This window comes from Vespula vulgaris, chromosome 10 (genome assembly GCF_905475345.1).
Source record: "Vespula vulgaris chromosome 10, iyVesVulg1.1, whole genome shotgun sequence".
Taxonomy (NCBI): domain Eukaryota; kingdom Metazoa; phylum Arthropoda; class Insecta; order Hymenoptera; family Vespidae; genus Vespula; species Vespula vulgaris.
Window position 1 is genome coordinate 5901543 of NC_066595.1, and position 18784 is coordinate 5920326.

At 33.5% G+C, this 18784-nt stretch overlaps 1 protein-coding gene across 7 annotated transcripts in view; it reads left to right on the forward strand.

The window, feature by feature from the left end:
* Positions 1 to 18784, forward strand: part of LOC127067060 (putative polypeptide N-acetylgalactosaminyltransferase 9) — a 170466-nt gene that overhangs the window by 110666 nt on the left and 41016 nt on the right. For all 7 annotated transcript variants that reach the window (XM_051001561.1, XM_051001555.1, XM_051001554.1 and 4 more), the window contains 2 exons: positions 7337 to 8144; positions 8981 to 9176. In XM_051001561.1, the coding sequence (XP_050857518.1) occupies positions 7889 to 8144; positions 8981 to 9176 (452 nt within the window). In that variant the 5' untranslated portion in view covers positions 7337 to 7888. The remainder of the gene's footprint in view (positions 1 to 7336; positions 8145 to 8980; positions 9177 to 18784) is intronic.

Below are 18784 nucleotides of genomic sequence, written 5' to 3' on the forward strand. Positions count from 1 at the left end.
ATATTTGATATAGGAAGTAAAATGGAAATAGAGAAACAGTTCTCGTTCAATAAGCTTTCAAGATTATTTCCCGGTTCTTGGAGTAGGTATGAATTTTTTTTTTTATATATATACATATGTATACATAAGTACATATATCATTTGTACAAGTACATAATCCAGTATATATAGGAGAAAATAAAGAGGAAATAATTTTTTAATTAATTTACAATTTAATTAATCTTGCAATAAATTGATTTGAAACTAATTAGATTATATATCTCGATAAAATTTCATGTAGTTGTTAATAAACCGTATAATTTTTAATTATTACAATGAATTATTTATTTTTAATAAATTTTATATTTTACTAATGAATTTTGTTTTCTGATACATTTTTCATTATTTAATAGATTATATTTTTAAGAATTAAGTTATGAATAATTAATTTTTAAATAGACGTTTTGCTATAGATATATGAGTGTGTCAAGGAGAAATGTATATCAAAATTATTAATGATATCTAATAATTTTTTCGGAAAGCACTGGGACAGGATAATTTAATTTTCAAAGGGGATAGGTTCTTATAAATTCATTTGGAGTAACCCTCTAAGGAGGGTGACAACCCTCTCAAAAATTTTAATAAATATATATATATATATATATATATATATATATATATGTCTCACTTTAATTTCATTTTGAAGCGTTATATAGTACAAGTTATCACGGAAGATGATTATTGGTAAATAACACTTGATAATCTTACCGCAAAGAGTAATTTTGTCTCCTGGAATAGAGCGTTAACTTTCATCGAATTGAAATTCAATTCTTTGGAAAGCAAATCAAAATGGAGGTCGAGATACCGTCGTTTCTTTTTCTTTTCTTTTGAATCACGTTTTAAATAAAACGATCTTTCTTTCCAAGTTTTTTGTTTCTCCGAGGAAATTGATTCGTCGTGCTTTGATTCATTCTGTTTGAGAAAAAAGGAAACGTGGCGATCCGTATCGACGGATGTGAATGTTGTAACGAAGAATAAAAAGAAGGTCCAAGATTATTAGTATTATTATATTGTATCTTGTAAAACGCTTGTGGATGCAATTTCGTGCATCGATGAGCTGGCAAATTTCTCAACGCCAAACACATTTTCCATGCCACGATGACTGCTTCGAGAAACGATTCGCTTGGTTTTCATCGAGTTTTCAACGTGTTCTCCGTTTAATATCTCTTTCCAATCTTTTTTTTGTCTTATCTTTTGTTTTCTTCTTCTTTGTTTTTTTTTTTTTTTCTTTTAAATCTTTCGACTGTGAAATTTATATATAGGTGTACAGAGCGTGTTAGAGAGAACATGCGGTTTTAACTACTACTGATGTATTCAAGATTCTAAATTAAGAAAAATAAGTTCATATAAATGCATGTCTGATATGACCTTGTTCCTGATTTACAGTTGTTTTTATGTTATATACGTCTTATTCTTCGTTGAAATTCTGCTTCGTTCAAAATGGTCGGATTTAAATCGAATAGATCTTTATTTGTAACGACAGTCAAAGCAGTTAGTTTGAGATATAGATAACGTTGAGGTATATTATTACATGTTGTGGTCGCCAATAAATTCAGACGATATCAGGCAGATTTGAACGAATCAGAATATGGATGATAAGTTATCTAAAATTATGTAAATGATTGATATAACACAAAAACGATTGTATATTTTTATATGAACTTATTTTTCCTATTTTAATCTACCGAATACATCAATAAAATTATATTTACGTGTTTCGATAGATTCTTGTATACTTGACACTATCCGATATATAAATAGAAAAAACAAAGAGAGCACTCGTTTGTTAGAAATTAAAAAAATATGGTTTTCATGCACGACAAAAAGAAAAGTAATTTTCTGACGAGTCACAGAGTCGAATAGGAATTGTTTTAGCTTAGAATGAAACGTTATTTTGATTAAAGTCTTTGGAGTATTGATTATGTGACCGAATATGTACCTCTCACACGCGCATGGCATGAAATAACACATGCATATATATACGTATGTACATATGTATGTATATATCTCTTTAGAAAGTCGCCGATTACTGACAAAAGACTTGTATCTATGTTCCTAGCACGTTCGCGCAATAAATTGTCAGTAGAATACGCTTACCAAACTGATATAGTATTTGGCATATTGTTGTACGTCGTATAGCAATCGAAAATAAAAAAAAAGAGAAAAGAAGACAAGAAAGAAAATGTTACGCTTACAAAACGTAAAATCCAATGTGAAAGTAGTTCATCGATACAAGGATTATCACGTTATAAAATTTTTACACAGATTAGAATTAAATTAATTTGTGATTATTTTTGAGCATTCTTTTTATCATTACATTGTAATATATTCAATGAATTTATATTATATCGTTATACTATAATATTATATATTTTATATTCAATGCATATATATGATATCGTAACTTATTATTTATATTGTTTATCAACACGTTACATTAATATATAATGATTAATAATATAATTTTTATTTCATCGTTATCCTCTTAGCTTGAGATAGATAAATGATATTAATAAAAAGTAAATGAAAAAGAAGAAGAAGAAAGATAAAATAGTTCTCCAGTGCGAGAAATAATGCAAGAACGAAGAAAAATTTTCGTTCGCAGCGATCTGACATGTATAAAGAAAAGATACGACGCTTTTCTCACAGTGACGTTTCTTTTCTTAATGTGCACTTCTGGATGAATGCAAAGATCGAAATCGAATTTGCGAGAGATTCGCTGAGATATAAAAGGATCTATTAAGAGCGTCGTTCTTGGCTCTCAATCGAGCATTTCATCGAAACGAAACGAATTCGATTGGTCGCATCAAGGGAGAAGAAGAAGGTTGCTTTTCCGGCAATACGTAGTGAAGCCTTTAGTGTAAAGTGTCGCCCGATAGTAATGGTTTCTAAAAGGGAAGCTTGCTACTTGGCCACGTACGAGTTTCTCAAAGAGGGTGCAGCAGCTCGTTCGGTACTAACGTTTCTTCGATAGTCTGTGTTATTTTCTTTCTTTCTTTCTTTCTCTCTTTCTCTCTCTCTTTCTCTCTCTTTCTTTTCCTTTTTGTCTCAGCTTACTCCAGACAATAACGTATCCACACTACTCGTGTCCGTAAATGGAGCTTCTCGTGAAGTCTGACGAAAATGAGAATAAAAGCTTCCAGGACTAAAAGTTTTCGAAAATCTTGACGATGATCGGCCCAATATATTATTTTCAAAAAATACTGAATTTCCTTTTTTTTTGTCGTCTCGTTCGATTCTATTAAATTCTTGAATTAATAGCCATGCCACTATGATATTAACAATTACTTCGAAATTGGTAAGACCAATTTCGGGATAATAAGATCTATAATATTTTCAGGAAGAAAAGAAAAGGAAAAAAAGAATTGCCCGTAAAATCTTCCAGCGAAGACGTCAAATGCGATAAAAATAGACGTTAGAATATATATATATATATATATATATATATATATTCTCTCTTTTTGAAAATCCAATTGCTTTTCCGGTAAACGAAATACGTAGACGTTCTCGTTGACTCGGTTATGATACGCTAGAAATAAGCTTTTTCTTTCTCTCTTTCTTTCTCTTTTACTCCTTTTTACCAAGCTTTTCACATTTTGGAGTCTTTCAAGATGCCGACTGCGTAGAAGCTAGCAAATAACCTATAAGCATAGCCTTTCATCGTCCAGATTTTACTGGAAATTCGGTTCTTTCCCAACAGTAACACTCTTAGCTCCTTCTCGTATCGCTTCGAATTGCACAGAACCGTTTCTCCTCCCTCATCTCCACCCCACCCCTTTCCCAAAGCTCCCACGATTTCGCTACAGCAGACAACTTCGTGAAAATTGACGATACTTGGTACGAAAGCGAATTTCAACTTCTTTACTTCGGCTAACGCCTTTCTCTCGTGCAACGTATGAAACTAAAGCCGTAGTATCTTCTCCTCTCGATTCCAACGCCTTTGTATAATACGAAAGTGAGAAAGTTTCTAGCTTGTTTGCAGTATATTACGCGTAGAATCGCGCGATACTTTTACGATATCTCTATAAAAACAAAGAAAGAAACCTAGAAGCGGGAAAGAATAAAGGAAATTCGAAAAAATAAATAAAGAAAATTCCAATGACGTGATACGCATCGTTTAAACAGCAGATAGATTAAAAGTTCTAACAGAAGTAGATTGTTTCATTTCATACTTTAATTCGTTAAAAATTCGAATCGAGATAGATATTATTTTCGTGATGTAAATACAATGTAAGTAAATACTTATTTTTTTTTTTTTTAACACATCTATCGAAAATTACTCACTTTCTATCGCTCTTGATATTCCCTGATAAAATACAAATTTAACGGGAACGCACGGCGTATAAAATACTTTGATCTACGTTCCTAAAGCTTAACAAAACTTTGAGCAAATGCAAGCGTTTCCGTTACAATGACTGAATTCGTTCGGTTTAAATTCAATCAGGAGTGAGATAACATTCGGAAAAAGCGAAATTGCGTTTTGCAATTTCTCTTTTCTACTTCTTCTTCTTCTTTTTTTATTTTGTTTTTCCTGTCCGTATCTTACTTGGTACCTGTCCAATTTCGTTTAGAGTAGAAACCAATGACGTTTATGAGATATTTTTCAATGTGCAAAAGAAAATTTCGAAAAGAGATGAAAAAAGAGAGAGAGAGAGAGAGAGAGAGAGAGAGAGAGAGAGAGAGAGAGAGAGAGAGAGAGAGAGATCGTTCTTTTCTCGTGGAAAAGCGTCTACTTTCATTGTTTGGTTTTTGTCTATTGGAGAATTGAGTTATGGTCGCGAGACAGGATACGGAAAAATGAAACACGATGGAATAAACTCTGATGAAAATTTTGAATGATGGCAGAATGTTTACGAGCTTGCTTATTTATAAAAGATGACACGTATTCTTTACTTATAATTATTACTGTAACCTATGGGAAATTTCAATAGTCGAATATGGAAGCCGTATTAAAAGATTTTACGCAAATTTTTATAACAGCATGTCGAAACTGTGTCGAAAAAAGTATAATAATTTAAAGTTTATAATTAATAATAAAATTATTATTATTATTATTATTATTATTATTATTATTGATGTTGATATTGTTGTTGTTGTTAATCGATATAAATCGTAGCTCGACGCAAAATAGCTCGTTCGTCAAATTAAATCGCAAGAGATACATTGAAGCGATCGTTCCCGTTATAATAATATCGATCCAACTAAGTCTTGGATTTTACCTTTTATAGACGATCATTTATCAACTTCCGTATTGGTAGTATCGCTAACGGCTGAAACTAATGGATCGAACGTTAAAGGTATTTCAACTCGAACAGATTAGTTTGCGTTTTTCTCCCTTTCGCATTAATGTAACTTATCGTGTAAAGTTATTTATGATGTTAATATGGTATCAGTGGAAAGATTTCTATCGATAATTAAAGATCTTTTTAACGATCTTACTAGCACGTATTTTCGAGTACAAAAGCGTTGGTTTGATTGAAATATTTTTGAGTACAAAAGCATTAGTCGGATTGAAATTTTATTAGCTTTTTTGTTCTCCTTTCCTTTTTTTTCTGTTTTTTTTTTTTCTTTAATCTATCTTTTACTCAACGTAATTAAGCTTTTCATTGGAAATAATTAATAGTCGAATAATAAATAATGAATATTTATTGTATTACATTCATATAATAAATTTTACAAATGAGAACTATTAGAACGAATTAATTCGTCCGATACTTGTTTTATTTATTTTTTCTTTTATTGTTTGACTGCACTGCAATAGAAGAAAAAAATTTACGAAATTTCGAGGAAAAAAGTAATAATCTTCTTATTTCCTTTTTTATCTAAAATTTCTACTAACGCGAAATCCACGCATAATTGCACAAACTCAACGTACTTGGGCTTCAAAATTTAGCACGAATTTTTTTTTTATTTTTTAGTAAAAAATCTCCGTCTCATTTATGCACCGCTTTGGTGTTGTCCGCGCGCAGATTATTTTCTCTTTTTCTTTTTCTTTTTTTGCATTACGCGCTTCTGCCTTATGTACCTTTCGTCGTAAGATAGAACCGACGAGATTAAATTTTTAACTCCTTTATAAGCCACGAGGAAACTGCAACTGCAGCTGCAATGAAGCGTTTTAATTATATTTACCTAACGTCGTAAACAATTTTATCATTATAACTTAATGATCATATATAATCAAGTTAACCTCCAAGGTTAATTATCAAACGCTTGATTATAACAGACTATATGTAATTATAATGAATTTCTATGAATTAATTTCAAAGAAGCTTGTTTTGTTTATTATGGTTAAATTTGATAATGAAAATCAAATATTTTCCTTGTATTTTCTTTCTTTCTTTTTTTTTTAAGTAATCAATCAAGTTGATAAATGAGATAAAAGTAGATCGAATAATTGTAGTGTTAAGATGGCGTATTAACTTTTGATTTTATATGTTTCATTCGATCAGATAATAGATAATATTTTTCGGGCATAGATTAATGGCGGAACGTACAAAAGTGCAGCTAACAAAAGCAATATCTTGTCATATTTGTTTTTAATATTTTAAAGACATACATTTCAATGGCATAGGAAAATTGTTTTGATTTGTTCAAAAGAAAAAAAAAAGAAAACAAGAACAAAAAGAATAATTTTTTTATATGTATTTTTATATCACGGTGGTTTTTCTCTCTTAAATCGAGATTCTGTTAAATATAACGAATAACAAAAAATGTAGAGGAACCTTCGTGCGATCGCGAACATTAATAAACTTCATTTAAAACGATCGGCCAATCCTGTCCAACGTGATATGGCGTTGAATAGCATTAAACGTCTATATTATTTCGATATTAAAGAGAGAATTGCGATGAGCTCACACGCTGGGATAATTTACTTTCCGTAATGATATTACACTTTTATTCGACACCGATCGTATATTCGATCGACATTGCGTTGCGATTAACGAGCAAGTAAAATCGCAGAAATAAAAGCGATAACGTGCGAACGAACGATCGACCTAATGATTACTTATGATCATTTATTCGTGAATAAAGTAACGCGATTTTATAACGCGTATGAGATATATCCGATCGAATAGTTTTTCGAAATCGTTTGGAAACGAATAATATGATGATAGGGTTGAAAGAGAGGGAGTTAGGAAAGGGGAGGAAGAAAAGGCTCATTTTTTGAATTCTACTGTACGCACATCTTTATTAATATATATATATATAAAAAAGAAACTTCATAATATAATAATTATTCTTCGTAGTATAATAAATATTCATATAATAATTCTGTCATATCATTTTCTCTTTTCAGATGATAAAAATGCGGTGACGTTAAAGCGTTATTGAAGAAACTATTTACAAATACATATCATCGACGCATATATATATATTGATCGAAACAGTATTAAGATACAACATAGAAACTATATATTCAAATTGATTCGTTCAACGATTGATGCATATCACTCTTCAAGAATACGTGAAAGTATTAAGGGGAAAAAGAAAAAAAAGAGAAGAAGAAAAAGACGGAGGAAGAGAAGAAGGAAAAGAAGAGAAGGAAATATATCAGTCTCTTTCGCTCGTAATTTTTTTTTTTACTTTCTCCGTGGAAAGATCGGCGATGTAAAGTGGGATCGATTTGTTTCTTTGTTTTATCGCGTTTATATAGGCGAGAGTAGAGTAAAGTGGCAACAAGTGTTGGGAGGAAGAATGTTGCTGAGGTAACACGCATAGAAACCCTTTGAGAATAGCGAAGGAAGTAGGAACGAAAAGGAGGAATTATTGAGAGAAGGGAGAAAGGATCGAGGAAGAGAAAAGGAAAGAGAAGAGATACAGGAAGATCAAGAGGAGCAAAAATAAGAGGATGGGCTTTCCAAGAAGAAGATCATTGTGGTTGAAGATCGCCGTACTGGCGACGGCTGTTTGGATCACTGTGTGTTTCCTTCTGTATACGGAGGATCGAGCGGCTGCTGCAGTGGCACAAGGTTTGGCATCCTCTGGTGTCGCAGCACCTCCTCAGGTGGCTAACGGATTCGTTCCACCGGCGCTTCCTCTTAAAAAGGAGACATCTGGAAACGTACAGAACAAGGCCAAACTCAATCAACCTGGTCTTGACCAAGGTAAACTTTCTTCTTCTTTTTCTTTTTCTTCTTTTCTTTCTGTTTTTCATTTCATTAAATTGATTGAGAAATCGAGCCAATAAAAGATATTAATTTATTTTACTTATCCTTAAAAAAAAAAGAAAAGAAAAAAATTGATGGCTCCTATTCGAGTAACTCATTTTAATCGAGTCGTCCATCGCAATATTCTTCTCTCGACGATAATGTCGAGGATGTTAAGGAGAGATGGCGAGAGTGCTAGGAAGAAGAACGGAGAGTGCTTGATATTCCTAACGACGAGCGTAGAAAAAAAAGAAAAAGGAAAAAAAAGGAAAGAAAAAAAAGCAGCGAGAGTAAGAGAGTTTCCGAGACAAGTTCGCACCGTAGTGGGCAGTAAAGCAATTTGTCGTCGTCTTTATTGTCGCATCGTATACACGAGGGTCCAACTTGCCCTGGAATGGGATAAAATTATTTTCAGAAGGAGCAATAGCAATGTGGCATAGTCCTATTGGCGCAGCTTGCGTTTGGATACGCCTGAACAGTATGGCGCCAAGCAAATAAAACCGAAGTTTATGCGAGAAAGCTCTTAGAAAGTATATGATCTCTCTCTCTCTCTCTCTCTCTCTCTCTCTCTCTCTCTCTCTCTCTCTCTCTCTCTCTCTCTCTCTCTCTCTCTCTTTCTCTCTTTCTCTCTTTCTCTTTCTCTTTCTCTCTGCCGTTTGTCCTCCCTCTTTCCGTTTAGATACGAACGAGTGGATATGGACGATTCAAAAATATTCTATTCTTTTCTCTTGAACCTGCTCGTATTTTCTTGCTAGGTTCTTTTTATGGTATCCTTTGATGTTTTTCATTGACAGGAGCCGTCTTGGTTGCTCCCCGTGACCCAGACGTGGCGGCACTTGGTGAAATGGGAAGACCCGTTATCTTACCGACGAACCTAACCGCGGAGATCAAAAAGCTGGTTGACGATGGCTGGGTTAACAACGCTTTCAATCAGTACGCCAGCGATCTTATTTCAGTGCACAGAACTTTACCCGATCCACGTGACCAATGGTGAGTTATTAATGAATAAATAAGTAGACAACTAAATAAATAAATAAATAAATAAATAAGCGATACCTAATAACAAATTATTCGTCCGAAACTTGATAGCGAAATGAAATTTAAGTTTAATCGAATTATCTGTCCTATAAAACGCAATTTGGTCTTTCTTTTTTCTCCCTTCGATTTTTTCTTTCATTCTTTTATTTTATTTTTTTATCGCCAAACAAAGAGCAAGAAAGGGGATATATGTGTATCTTCATCCCCAACGAAACTTTTCTTTATCGAAATACGCGAAGAATGTTGAGAGTGAGCAAAGAGATAAAAGGAAAGGAAAAGCAAAATCATTGCCCGTCGGTTGGCTTTCGAGCTCAAAGCAAAATGGATCGTGAGAATGTCTAAGCGTATAAGCCCCTTGCCAACGTTGGAGTAACTGTTCTTTTCCTCGAAATAGAAAGAGAAAAAGAGAGAAAGAGAGAGAGAGAGAAAGAGAGAGACCGATGAAGCGTGTACCGAAAGATATTGCTAGGAAGAGGTGCGCCACTTTTTGCGACTCGAGGGCTCATCTCGCCAGCGTGTCGACGATTATACGTTACATCGTGCACGCCTTTTCTCTTCTATCTGTTTCTCTCTCTTTCTCTTTCTACCTCTCTCTACCTCTCTCTATCTTTCTCTTTCTGTGTTCGTGTACAAAGGTCTGACCGTGCAGCAACGCGGAAGAAACATCCCCAGAGGATTACAATTCCCTCGATCCTAGAAATTACTCAAACGTTGTTAACGATTATCCAGTTTCCACGAACGTTTTGATAGTTTTTGCAAACAGACTTGCGTATAATATCGTATACGAATCCTTTGTTTAAAGATTAAAACGTTACAATTTCAAAAAGTGAATGGTTAAGAGTGATACGATAAATCGATTGTTAGTTTAAACGTTTGAAAAGAATAATCTTAAATTTTACCATTTTCTATAGTTTCTATCGTAGTCGTTTTATTTGAGGAAAGCTAGACTAGAGAAGAATTTTAATGAACCATCTCGAACGAACTCTTGCTTGAAAATAACGCGTATTTCGCGAACGATCGTAAATTTTCGGTAAAAGTTCGCAAGGATGGTCCGTCCTGAGGAGGAGGAAGGTCGTTGAAAAGAGCGAATATATATATATATATATATATATATATATATATATATATATATCGGGTAGACAGAATGGGTGTAAAACAGAAGAGTAGTAGCAGTCGGCAGTGGCGACACGGATGGTAACGTTAACGTAGGGGACGTAGCTCCCAACGCGCGAGCTTTGGAATTAAGCCCATGAATATTAATTACAATTTACATGATATTAACCGACATTATCAGGACAGGTGGGCAAAGTTTGCGGGCGCCTGTTGTTACTGACACTCGCAACCCACCACCGATCCTCTAACCGACTAAACGAGCAAAGGTGCGACCACACCGATACGTTACTTCACGTGTATAAACTCACGCGTGCTCACTTGGAAACAGGTGTTTCTAATTTACCATTTACCGGAATAGTCGTGGAAAAGCGATCGGGGTCCATTTCCTGACTATAGGGAGATGTAAATTTCTACATATGTATGTATAATATATACATATATATATATGTATTTATAGTTGTACTTTCGAGATAATCTTTGCGAATTTCCAACAACTTCAGTTATATCCTGGAAGAAACTACCCCGAACATATTCTCTGTCGTTTGTTACAATTTAACGTGTTGGATAATAAGAGGAGGAACAAACTCCCTCTCCTTTAGTAAACTAGGTGCTATATCATTATTATTATTATTATTATTATTATTATTGTTATTATTATTATTATTTATTATTATCATTATCATTATCATTATCATCATCATTATATTTTCCAGACTTCGTAATTGGTTGTTAGATAGGTACCACCGATTTAATGAGAGAGAAAACAGAACGATTTAGATAAATATATAGATAAGGAACGAAAAACATATTGACGCAAATATGCCTAATATGTATCGTATATTATTGCATAATTCATATTATAAAAGGTAGTCATATGATGTACAGACGACTTGTATTTGGCTGACGTATTCATAGTAAGCACGTGTTAAATTCTAACTCGTCTTCCTTCACGTAAGCGCATTTATAGCAGCAGTTTGCATCTCATTAGACAAAAGTTTCGTCTTTATCCCTTTCTCTCTCTTCTCTCTCTCTCTCTCTCTCTCTCTCTCTCTCTCTCTCTCTCTCTCTCTCCCTCCCTCTCTCCCTCCCTCTCTCTCTCTCTGTCTCACGTTTCTCTCGTTTCTACTATTCAACATGATTCGGTCTTTCTCTTTCTAACATCCCTTTTCGTTGACTACCTTTCTTTTTCATTTGAGCTTCAAAGGGAAATTGGCAATGTCGTTTCTAGCAGCTACAGAAAAGGGGTTAAAAAGGAGAAGGGTAGAAAAAAGTGAAGGGAGAATACGGACAAATTTAACAAGGAATTATGAGCAACGAGTCTTTGCCAGGCTTCATCCACTTTCGCAATTTCTCCTACTACTGATACATTGAAAGTCTACTTGTTCCTCGTTTCACTGTCTTGGACTTGAAATGATATGTTTTTATTAAACTTGCTATATTTATCATATCTCGGGTGGTTTAGTTTTCCAGATAAACGTCATAGCTAATTCGAATAATTCAAAGAAAAGTTAGTCGAGATATAATCGTAATTATATTTGTTTTGTTGTTTTCAAGATCTTGAGAGGACATAAAATTGATTGTTATATTTTCAAGGCTATTGTTCTTCCAACGGAGTTGAAAAATAAATGAAATAAAATCGAGCGAAGAAGAATCGTATAATAACTCTTGCCTTCTATAAACTCTGCTCGTTTTCCTCATTGCGAATGGAACAAGTCGTTTATATTTCTACTTCGAACAATAGTCAGTCACCTTTTCGACGTACCTAAGTATTCAAGTAGTTTTACTTTTCAAAAGAACGAACAGCCGCCGTTGGCTCGATAATTTAGTTGTCTCTTTGTCCGTTCTCTTTCTCTTCTCTTTTTAAGTTTACCATAAAAGTTTCGCGTGGGTTATTTGAAGTAAATTAAAATAATGAAACTTTTATCTTGTGGAAGATGCTTTGTTAAGAATTCTTCGGCTTGTAAATTATTATCTGCCTCTTTGGAATCTCATTTTAGCGCTTCGTTTCAGCGAATATCAGTATATTCGAATATAACGAATTACGGTGATTTGACTTTTATCGTGTTCGTTGTCAGTTTTGCTACCTCCAAAGTATTACGGCAGAAAATAAGAAGGATCCGATTTCTTTCCTTTCCTTTTTTTTTCTTTCTTTCTTTTTTCTTTTTTTCTTTTTCCTCTTTTTCCTTCTTTCGCTCGGGAATGAACTCGAGTGTACGAGGAGTTCGTAATTTAAATTCTCGCTCTTTCTGTGACATCGAATGGGTGGAAACTCCTAGAAGGATAATGAAAAAATATGCTCGAGTTTTCGCGGTCTGACCGCTTCATTTTCTTCCCTTCTTGACTTTATATTCACGCGGGGAAGTCACTATTTTTTAATTAAAAATCTATCATGCCCCTCGCTTATGCCAGCCATTTATTTTTGTGAGACAGTACCAACGACGATAAGAGTGAAATTTTCTTTTTCTTTCTCTCTCCTTCTTTTTTTTTTTTATAAATAACATTTACGATAACGCTACAAATGGTCTTATCAAAATTGTTTTCTTTTGCTCGGTGCCATGTGATAAATTTTTTTTCTTCTTCTTTTTTTTTAGAGATTATCTAGATTATAAAGTTCATTCAAAGCATACGGAATTATAGTGTTGTGGTTCTGTTTGGATATCACTCGTTTTTTCTCTTTCTCTCTCTTTCCGGAAAGCTAATCTCTTTTAACATATTTAGCGAAGTGATCTCCAGTTTAGATTCACTCGACATGTTGTTCACATCAGAACAACAAAACTCATAGCAGCAATTCAGATGTTGTTGACGGAGCTGGAAAATAGAAGCACCGGTAGCAGTTTGTAGGGTCGGTACGAGTCAACGAAGAATATCGCGAGTACCTTTACCATGGTGAATTGTTCGCATCCAGATGGAATAAGTTGGCTGGTCTACCAGTGAACGAGCGAATGCGAAAACTAGAGAGGGAGAGCGAGAGAGAAAGAGAGAAAGGGGAAAATAGATAGAGCGTTGAAGTAAATCGTGGTACTCGAATGCAAAATGATCGGAGATGGCCGTGCAGTTTCCAGTTGCACTATGCATTCCAGGAATCCATTCTTGGTGCAAATATATCTCCCTCCATTGTGCCGACTTCCCGACTATCTTGCATCTTCTTGTTCGTAGGAACGTCTCGAAAAGGTTTGTCATTTCAATGTAAATCTACTTTGAAAGTGTTCGAGATATCTATTGTCTCTTTCAATTTTTTTTTTCTAAATCAAACTTTTAATAAATATCTCAATATTGTAGATTTCTTGTTTTCCATTAATGATTGTAATTGTATATTACATAGTTGTATATTAATAACAATTTTTTTCATTAATTGTTATTAGTATACTAGTTGTATATTAATAGCAATTACAGTTGTATATCGATGATTTAATTATATATTGTAAATGTAAAAACTTAAGCGCAGCAACGACTTAAAAAGACAAATTGAGACGAAGATGATAGATCTTAGTTCTTTCTTTTTTTTTTTTTTGTTAAATTTTTTGAAATCATTACGCAGTTTTATTCACGATTCGAATAAAGTAAACTTTTTTTTTCATTATGTAAAAGTGAGTTACAATGAAGCAACGATGAAAAACCTTTTAAAAAAGATTTCTTTCGATATATAATCCAATTGATGTTCTCGACGTCTCATCGTCGATGAGAAAGTTACACTATACTCGATCTACATTTCTAGTAATGTTCTAACAATATAGAGATGTATAGACGTGTATAAAGGTGTATAGAGATCTATAGGTTTTGCACTGAATACGTCTATTCGATAGAGATTTACAGATTTTATCAAGTTCTACGAGTTACTTCAAGCGTTTCAAATAAATTCTGTTTTCATTAAATCCGACATGAGAAAATCACAAGGGGTTAAGTCTGTAGAAGTTGCAAAGTACTCGATGATATCTGTTCTCCATATCCACTCGTTGAAGTATTCATTCAAAAAGTTCAAAAGACCGAGTCAAAACCAAGCAAAAACAAAGTTATACGTAACACTTCGTTATCAATGTGTATTGTAAGATAAGGTAGGAGGATGGGGTGTGATATTAAAAAGGAAACAGGTCTATTTATACAACTTTATTACGTCATAGAGTAGCTGCTCTAAACTGAAATATACCAACCCCAAAGTATACAGTTAGAAGTATCTTCGCTAAAGATGCGTTACGTTTTTAATTACTAAAATGAGAAAGGGTATTTTCTAAAGGAGGTCAAGATGTACTCTCGGAAAAGGGAAAGAGAATGAGAAATAGAAAGAGATGGTTGGTTGAACGGAATACAAGAGAGAGAGAGAGAGAGAGAGAGAGAGAGAGAGAGAGAGAGAGAGAGAGAGAGAGAAGGATCGATTACACTGCTACTGTAGATCGTGGGAACGCCAAAGTCAGGATTGTAGTAGTTGAAGTGGCACGAATGAATCGTCGTTCATTGATATTTGCGAAGCTTTTATTAACTACGACTGACTGAAACACGAGAAAGTCATGCTATAAAGCGCGAATGTTACTACGAACGAACGAACGAGGAAGAAAAAGAGAAAGAGAGAGAAAGTAGGAAGAGAAAGAGAGAGAAGTTGGAGAATTACGGAAATAGAGTGGAAAAGAGCGCGAAGGATTGAACGAACGAATTCGACTTATATAGGTACTATTGCATTTCGATGTATTCACCTTCTAACAAATATGATTGTGTTTGATGATAATCGGTATGCATGCGTTTATGTGTGCATCCGCGCGTTTCTTTCGTGATGTTCGATCGCTGGCGTAATTGTCGTTCGTATTGCGATATAAACGAAGAAACGTTGCGTATACACACGGCAATATCTCGAAACTTTTCGGTTTGACTCGTTTTCCAATTAGATCAAAGTAGAGAAAAAGAGAAAGAGAAAGGGATGCGTCTCGCTTGGATAACTTTCGCCTGATCAGTTTCGCAAGTTTTATCAAGAATCCGAACGGCACGGGTATACTTTCGTAACGTGACAATCTTGTTTCTAACAGGTCACTTTTGATTTAACCGAGATAAGATAATTGAATTTTGAAAATGGGTATCGAAAGATCGATCGAATTTCTTATCGACGAACAATCGGGATTATTTAGCCTCGATTTAATTCTCTCCGTATACTTTTAAAATCGAATTTTAATTAATATTTATTTAATAATGCTAATACGTACCCGTCCAAATGGAAATTATATTTCTTTTATCAGGATACTTCGATTTAATGGAAGAAGCGACGTTATCGTTAATAAAGATCGCACAAACTAGACGCGGTCCATTAGATTTTTCAAAAAATATTGATTAATATTATCGCGTTCGTTTTATCGCTCCTATAAAAAAGAACTTTTCACGATCAAACGATAAATTAATTTATTAATTAGTTAGTTGACACGAGATATTTAAAAAAAGAAGAAGAAAGGAAAGAAAAGGAAGAAAAGAAATGAAAAACGACACGATGTCCTTGCCCGAAGAAAAATTACGGTTGGAAAAATGATTTGGATTTTTCTATGTATATGCATAGTCCTTGGTATTTTTTCAAGCGAAACGGTCGTGCGTTGCGAGGCATAAAATAAATGAAATACAGAAAGATAAGACTGGTAGACGAGTAAAAGCCTAGCTTCTTGAAGGAACGGACGACCTTCTGAGTTTCTGCAAATAATGATATAAGATATTCGAGAGAAACTGTGGACGGTGGAATGCAAAAGGAAAAAGAGAGAGAGAGAGAGAGAAAGAGAAAAGGAAAAAAGGAAAAAAGAAAAATAGGTGTATACGTTGAGAAGACAAGAAGAACCAGAGAGTTGGTTGCAAATAACAGTGTACTCTATATATTCGAAGAAAAAAAAAAGAAAAGAAAAGAAAAGGAAAAAAAAAAGAAACATTTTTAATCCAAGAGCAAGCTCATCTCCGGCATAACGACTGTTCCTTCCGCCTCTTGGCTCATTCGTTCCCATAATCCACTTCGCATAACTTGGAGAAGTTCAACGGTCGTGCCGGGAAGACTTTTGTTAACTTACCGCGGTCGAAGTCATTTTCAAACTTGCTCGCTACTTCTATTTCAGCTTTACAAAGTACATCTGCCACAATTTCGCGTCGATTCGAATATTTTCGACTTTCATGTTTCGCTCCGTGCGTACGAATAATTTGGATCGTTTTTCTTTTTTTTTCTTCTTATTTTTTATTTTTCTCTTGCTGTTTTTTTTCTTTTCTTCCTTTTTTTTCCTTTTTTTTAATTTTTCTTCGAAGAAGAATCTTTATAAAGCTAAACATATACGACACGTAAGTTATGAAAAAGTAAACCGAGGAATGAAAAAAGATAGAAAATGTAATGATTTTGCAAAGGTAGTCACGATGAAATGCGCATTTTCCGCTTTCCAACGGGTTTTGTTTCGAGTAGCGAACGATGTTTGTTGGTCTTGTGTATAAAAGCAAACGAACATTACACGCAACGTTGGCTAATTACAAAACGTATATACAGAGCGGGTTTCCGATTTATAATTTCGTCTTTCCTTTCCGTGTATATATGTATGTATTTTGCCGCTTTTCCATTTTACGTTTTGGTTTATGAGAAATACGTTAGTATAGATGCATATGCAGATACTTAGATACTTCTGTATTCGTAATACAAATGACCTAGTTATAGAACGCTTGGGAACATAGTTTGAAAAAAATATGTGAGGTCAATATGCTTCACATTTTTATGTAATTTTATTTAATAGAATTATTAGCAAAAAAAAGAAAGAAAAGAAATTGGGCAAACGTTACTTTTTTAATTTTATAACATTATGGTAATAAAGAGTAAAAAAATAATGTCATTATTTCAGAAGTTAATGTTACTATTTATGTGTTAAGTTATGTGACATATAATCTAGGTCAAATCGTATATATGGCATGTAGATATGTTATAAATAGTTTTTGTAATCTCTAATATAGTAAATTGATAACTTTTCAAACAAAATGTGATTTTTATATAAAACGCTTTTGCCTATTTCTTATAATTAACTAATAAAAAATTCAGGAAGCTTTCAGAATTGATTTTAATCACTTGACTGCATTTTCCGTTGCATAAAAAAAAATCGTTCCACGAATAACTTGATCTATTTTTTGCGTACTCATAAAGTTGAAAATAAAATTTTTGGGTTAGAAATCTTTTCATATTAATAGAAATAAGGGAGCAAAAATAAGAAAAGGAAGAAAAACAAAGGAAAAATAATTTATTTAATTATGAAAAAAAAAAAAAAGAGAAAATTACCTTTTCGCTACGAGTTAATCCGTCTTTTACCTATTAAAGTATCAAAGATAAAATTTAACAATCATTTCATTCCTTTCTCCTTTACCCTGTTTTAAAATTCAAGCGAATTATTTCAAGGATTTATTTTAACAAATTCATATGATGTAATTTATATAACGATCTAATATGACTCTGATTTAACTTTCCTTTTTTTTTATAAAAAAAAAAAAATTGATCATTATAGCAGGTTTTTTTTTTTTATTTCGTTTTATCAAACAGGATTAAATTAAGTGAAAGCGGCGTTTCGTCTTAACGACGATCGTCGTCTAGGATCTCTTCCATCTGGATTGTTAAATAAGATTCACAATACGTAATCGAATGTAGATATCTTGGAAAAAAACATTATGATTGTTGGAATTAATAGATAATAATGATCAAATTCGTCGAGGCCATATTATTACGTCGGAATTTTTCTCAAGACTCTTCTTTTTTTTATGAGATTAGTTACCCTTTATTATTTTCTTCGTATTCTTAACGATCAACGAGAATGGCGGACGCCGTTCTATCGTTATACCGAGAGCTCATTATAAACTCGAAAAGGGAATTTTCTCGTGCAGTCTGCAAGGAGTGTATCACCAGAAGAAAAATGAAAAGGAACGACGCGTTTGTTGTTGTTTTTTTTTCTCTACTCTTTTTCTTTTTTCGGAGTAGAATTATTAAGTCTAAGAAATTTAATATTCCCATAGAGAAAAATCTTCTGGAGAAATTTTCTGGATAAGATGAGATAAGAAAATTACAATTAATGTCATAGTGTAAGTCGATGTCGTTATAAATACCGTACGCACGTCTAGCCGTCTTTATATGATTTATATAAATAATAAAAATAATTGAAAAATAGATTCAAACAAGATTGTACTTATTATTTCTCTCTATCTTAAGATAGAAATATCAAAAATATAATAGTCATTCGAAATGGAGTTAGGATAATCGATAAGCCGTAGACGACTTGCGATATCTCACCGAGAGAAGAAGAGCCACATGCTTTGTCTCTTTCTCTATTTCTCTATCTATCTATCTATCTCTCTCTCTCTTTCTCTCTTTCTCTTTGTCGAAGAATCTTCCTCGCGTGGAATTAACTCAGAGCCTCGGCTAATTAGTATTATCTGCTTGCGGACCCCGAGGTTTACACAGCGAAACGTCCAATTAAGGT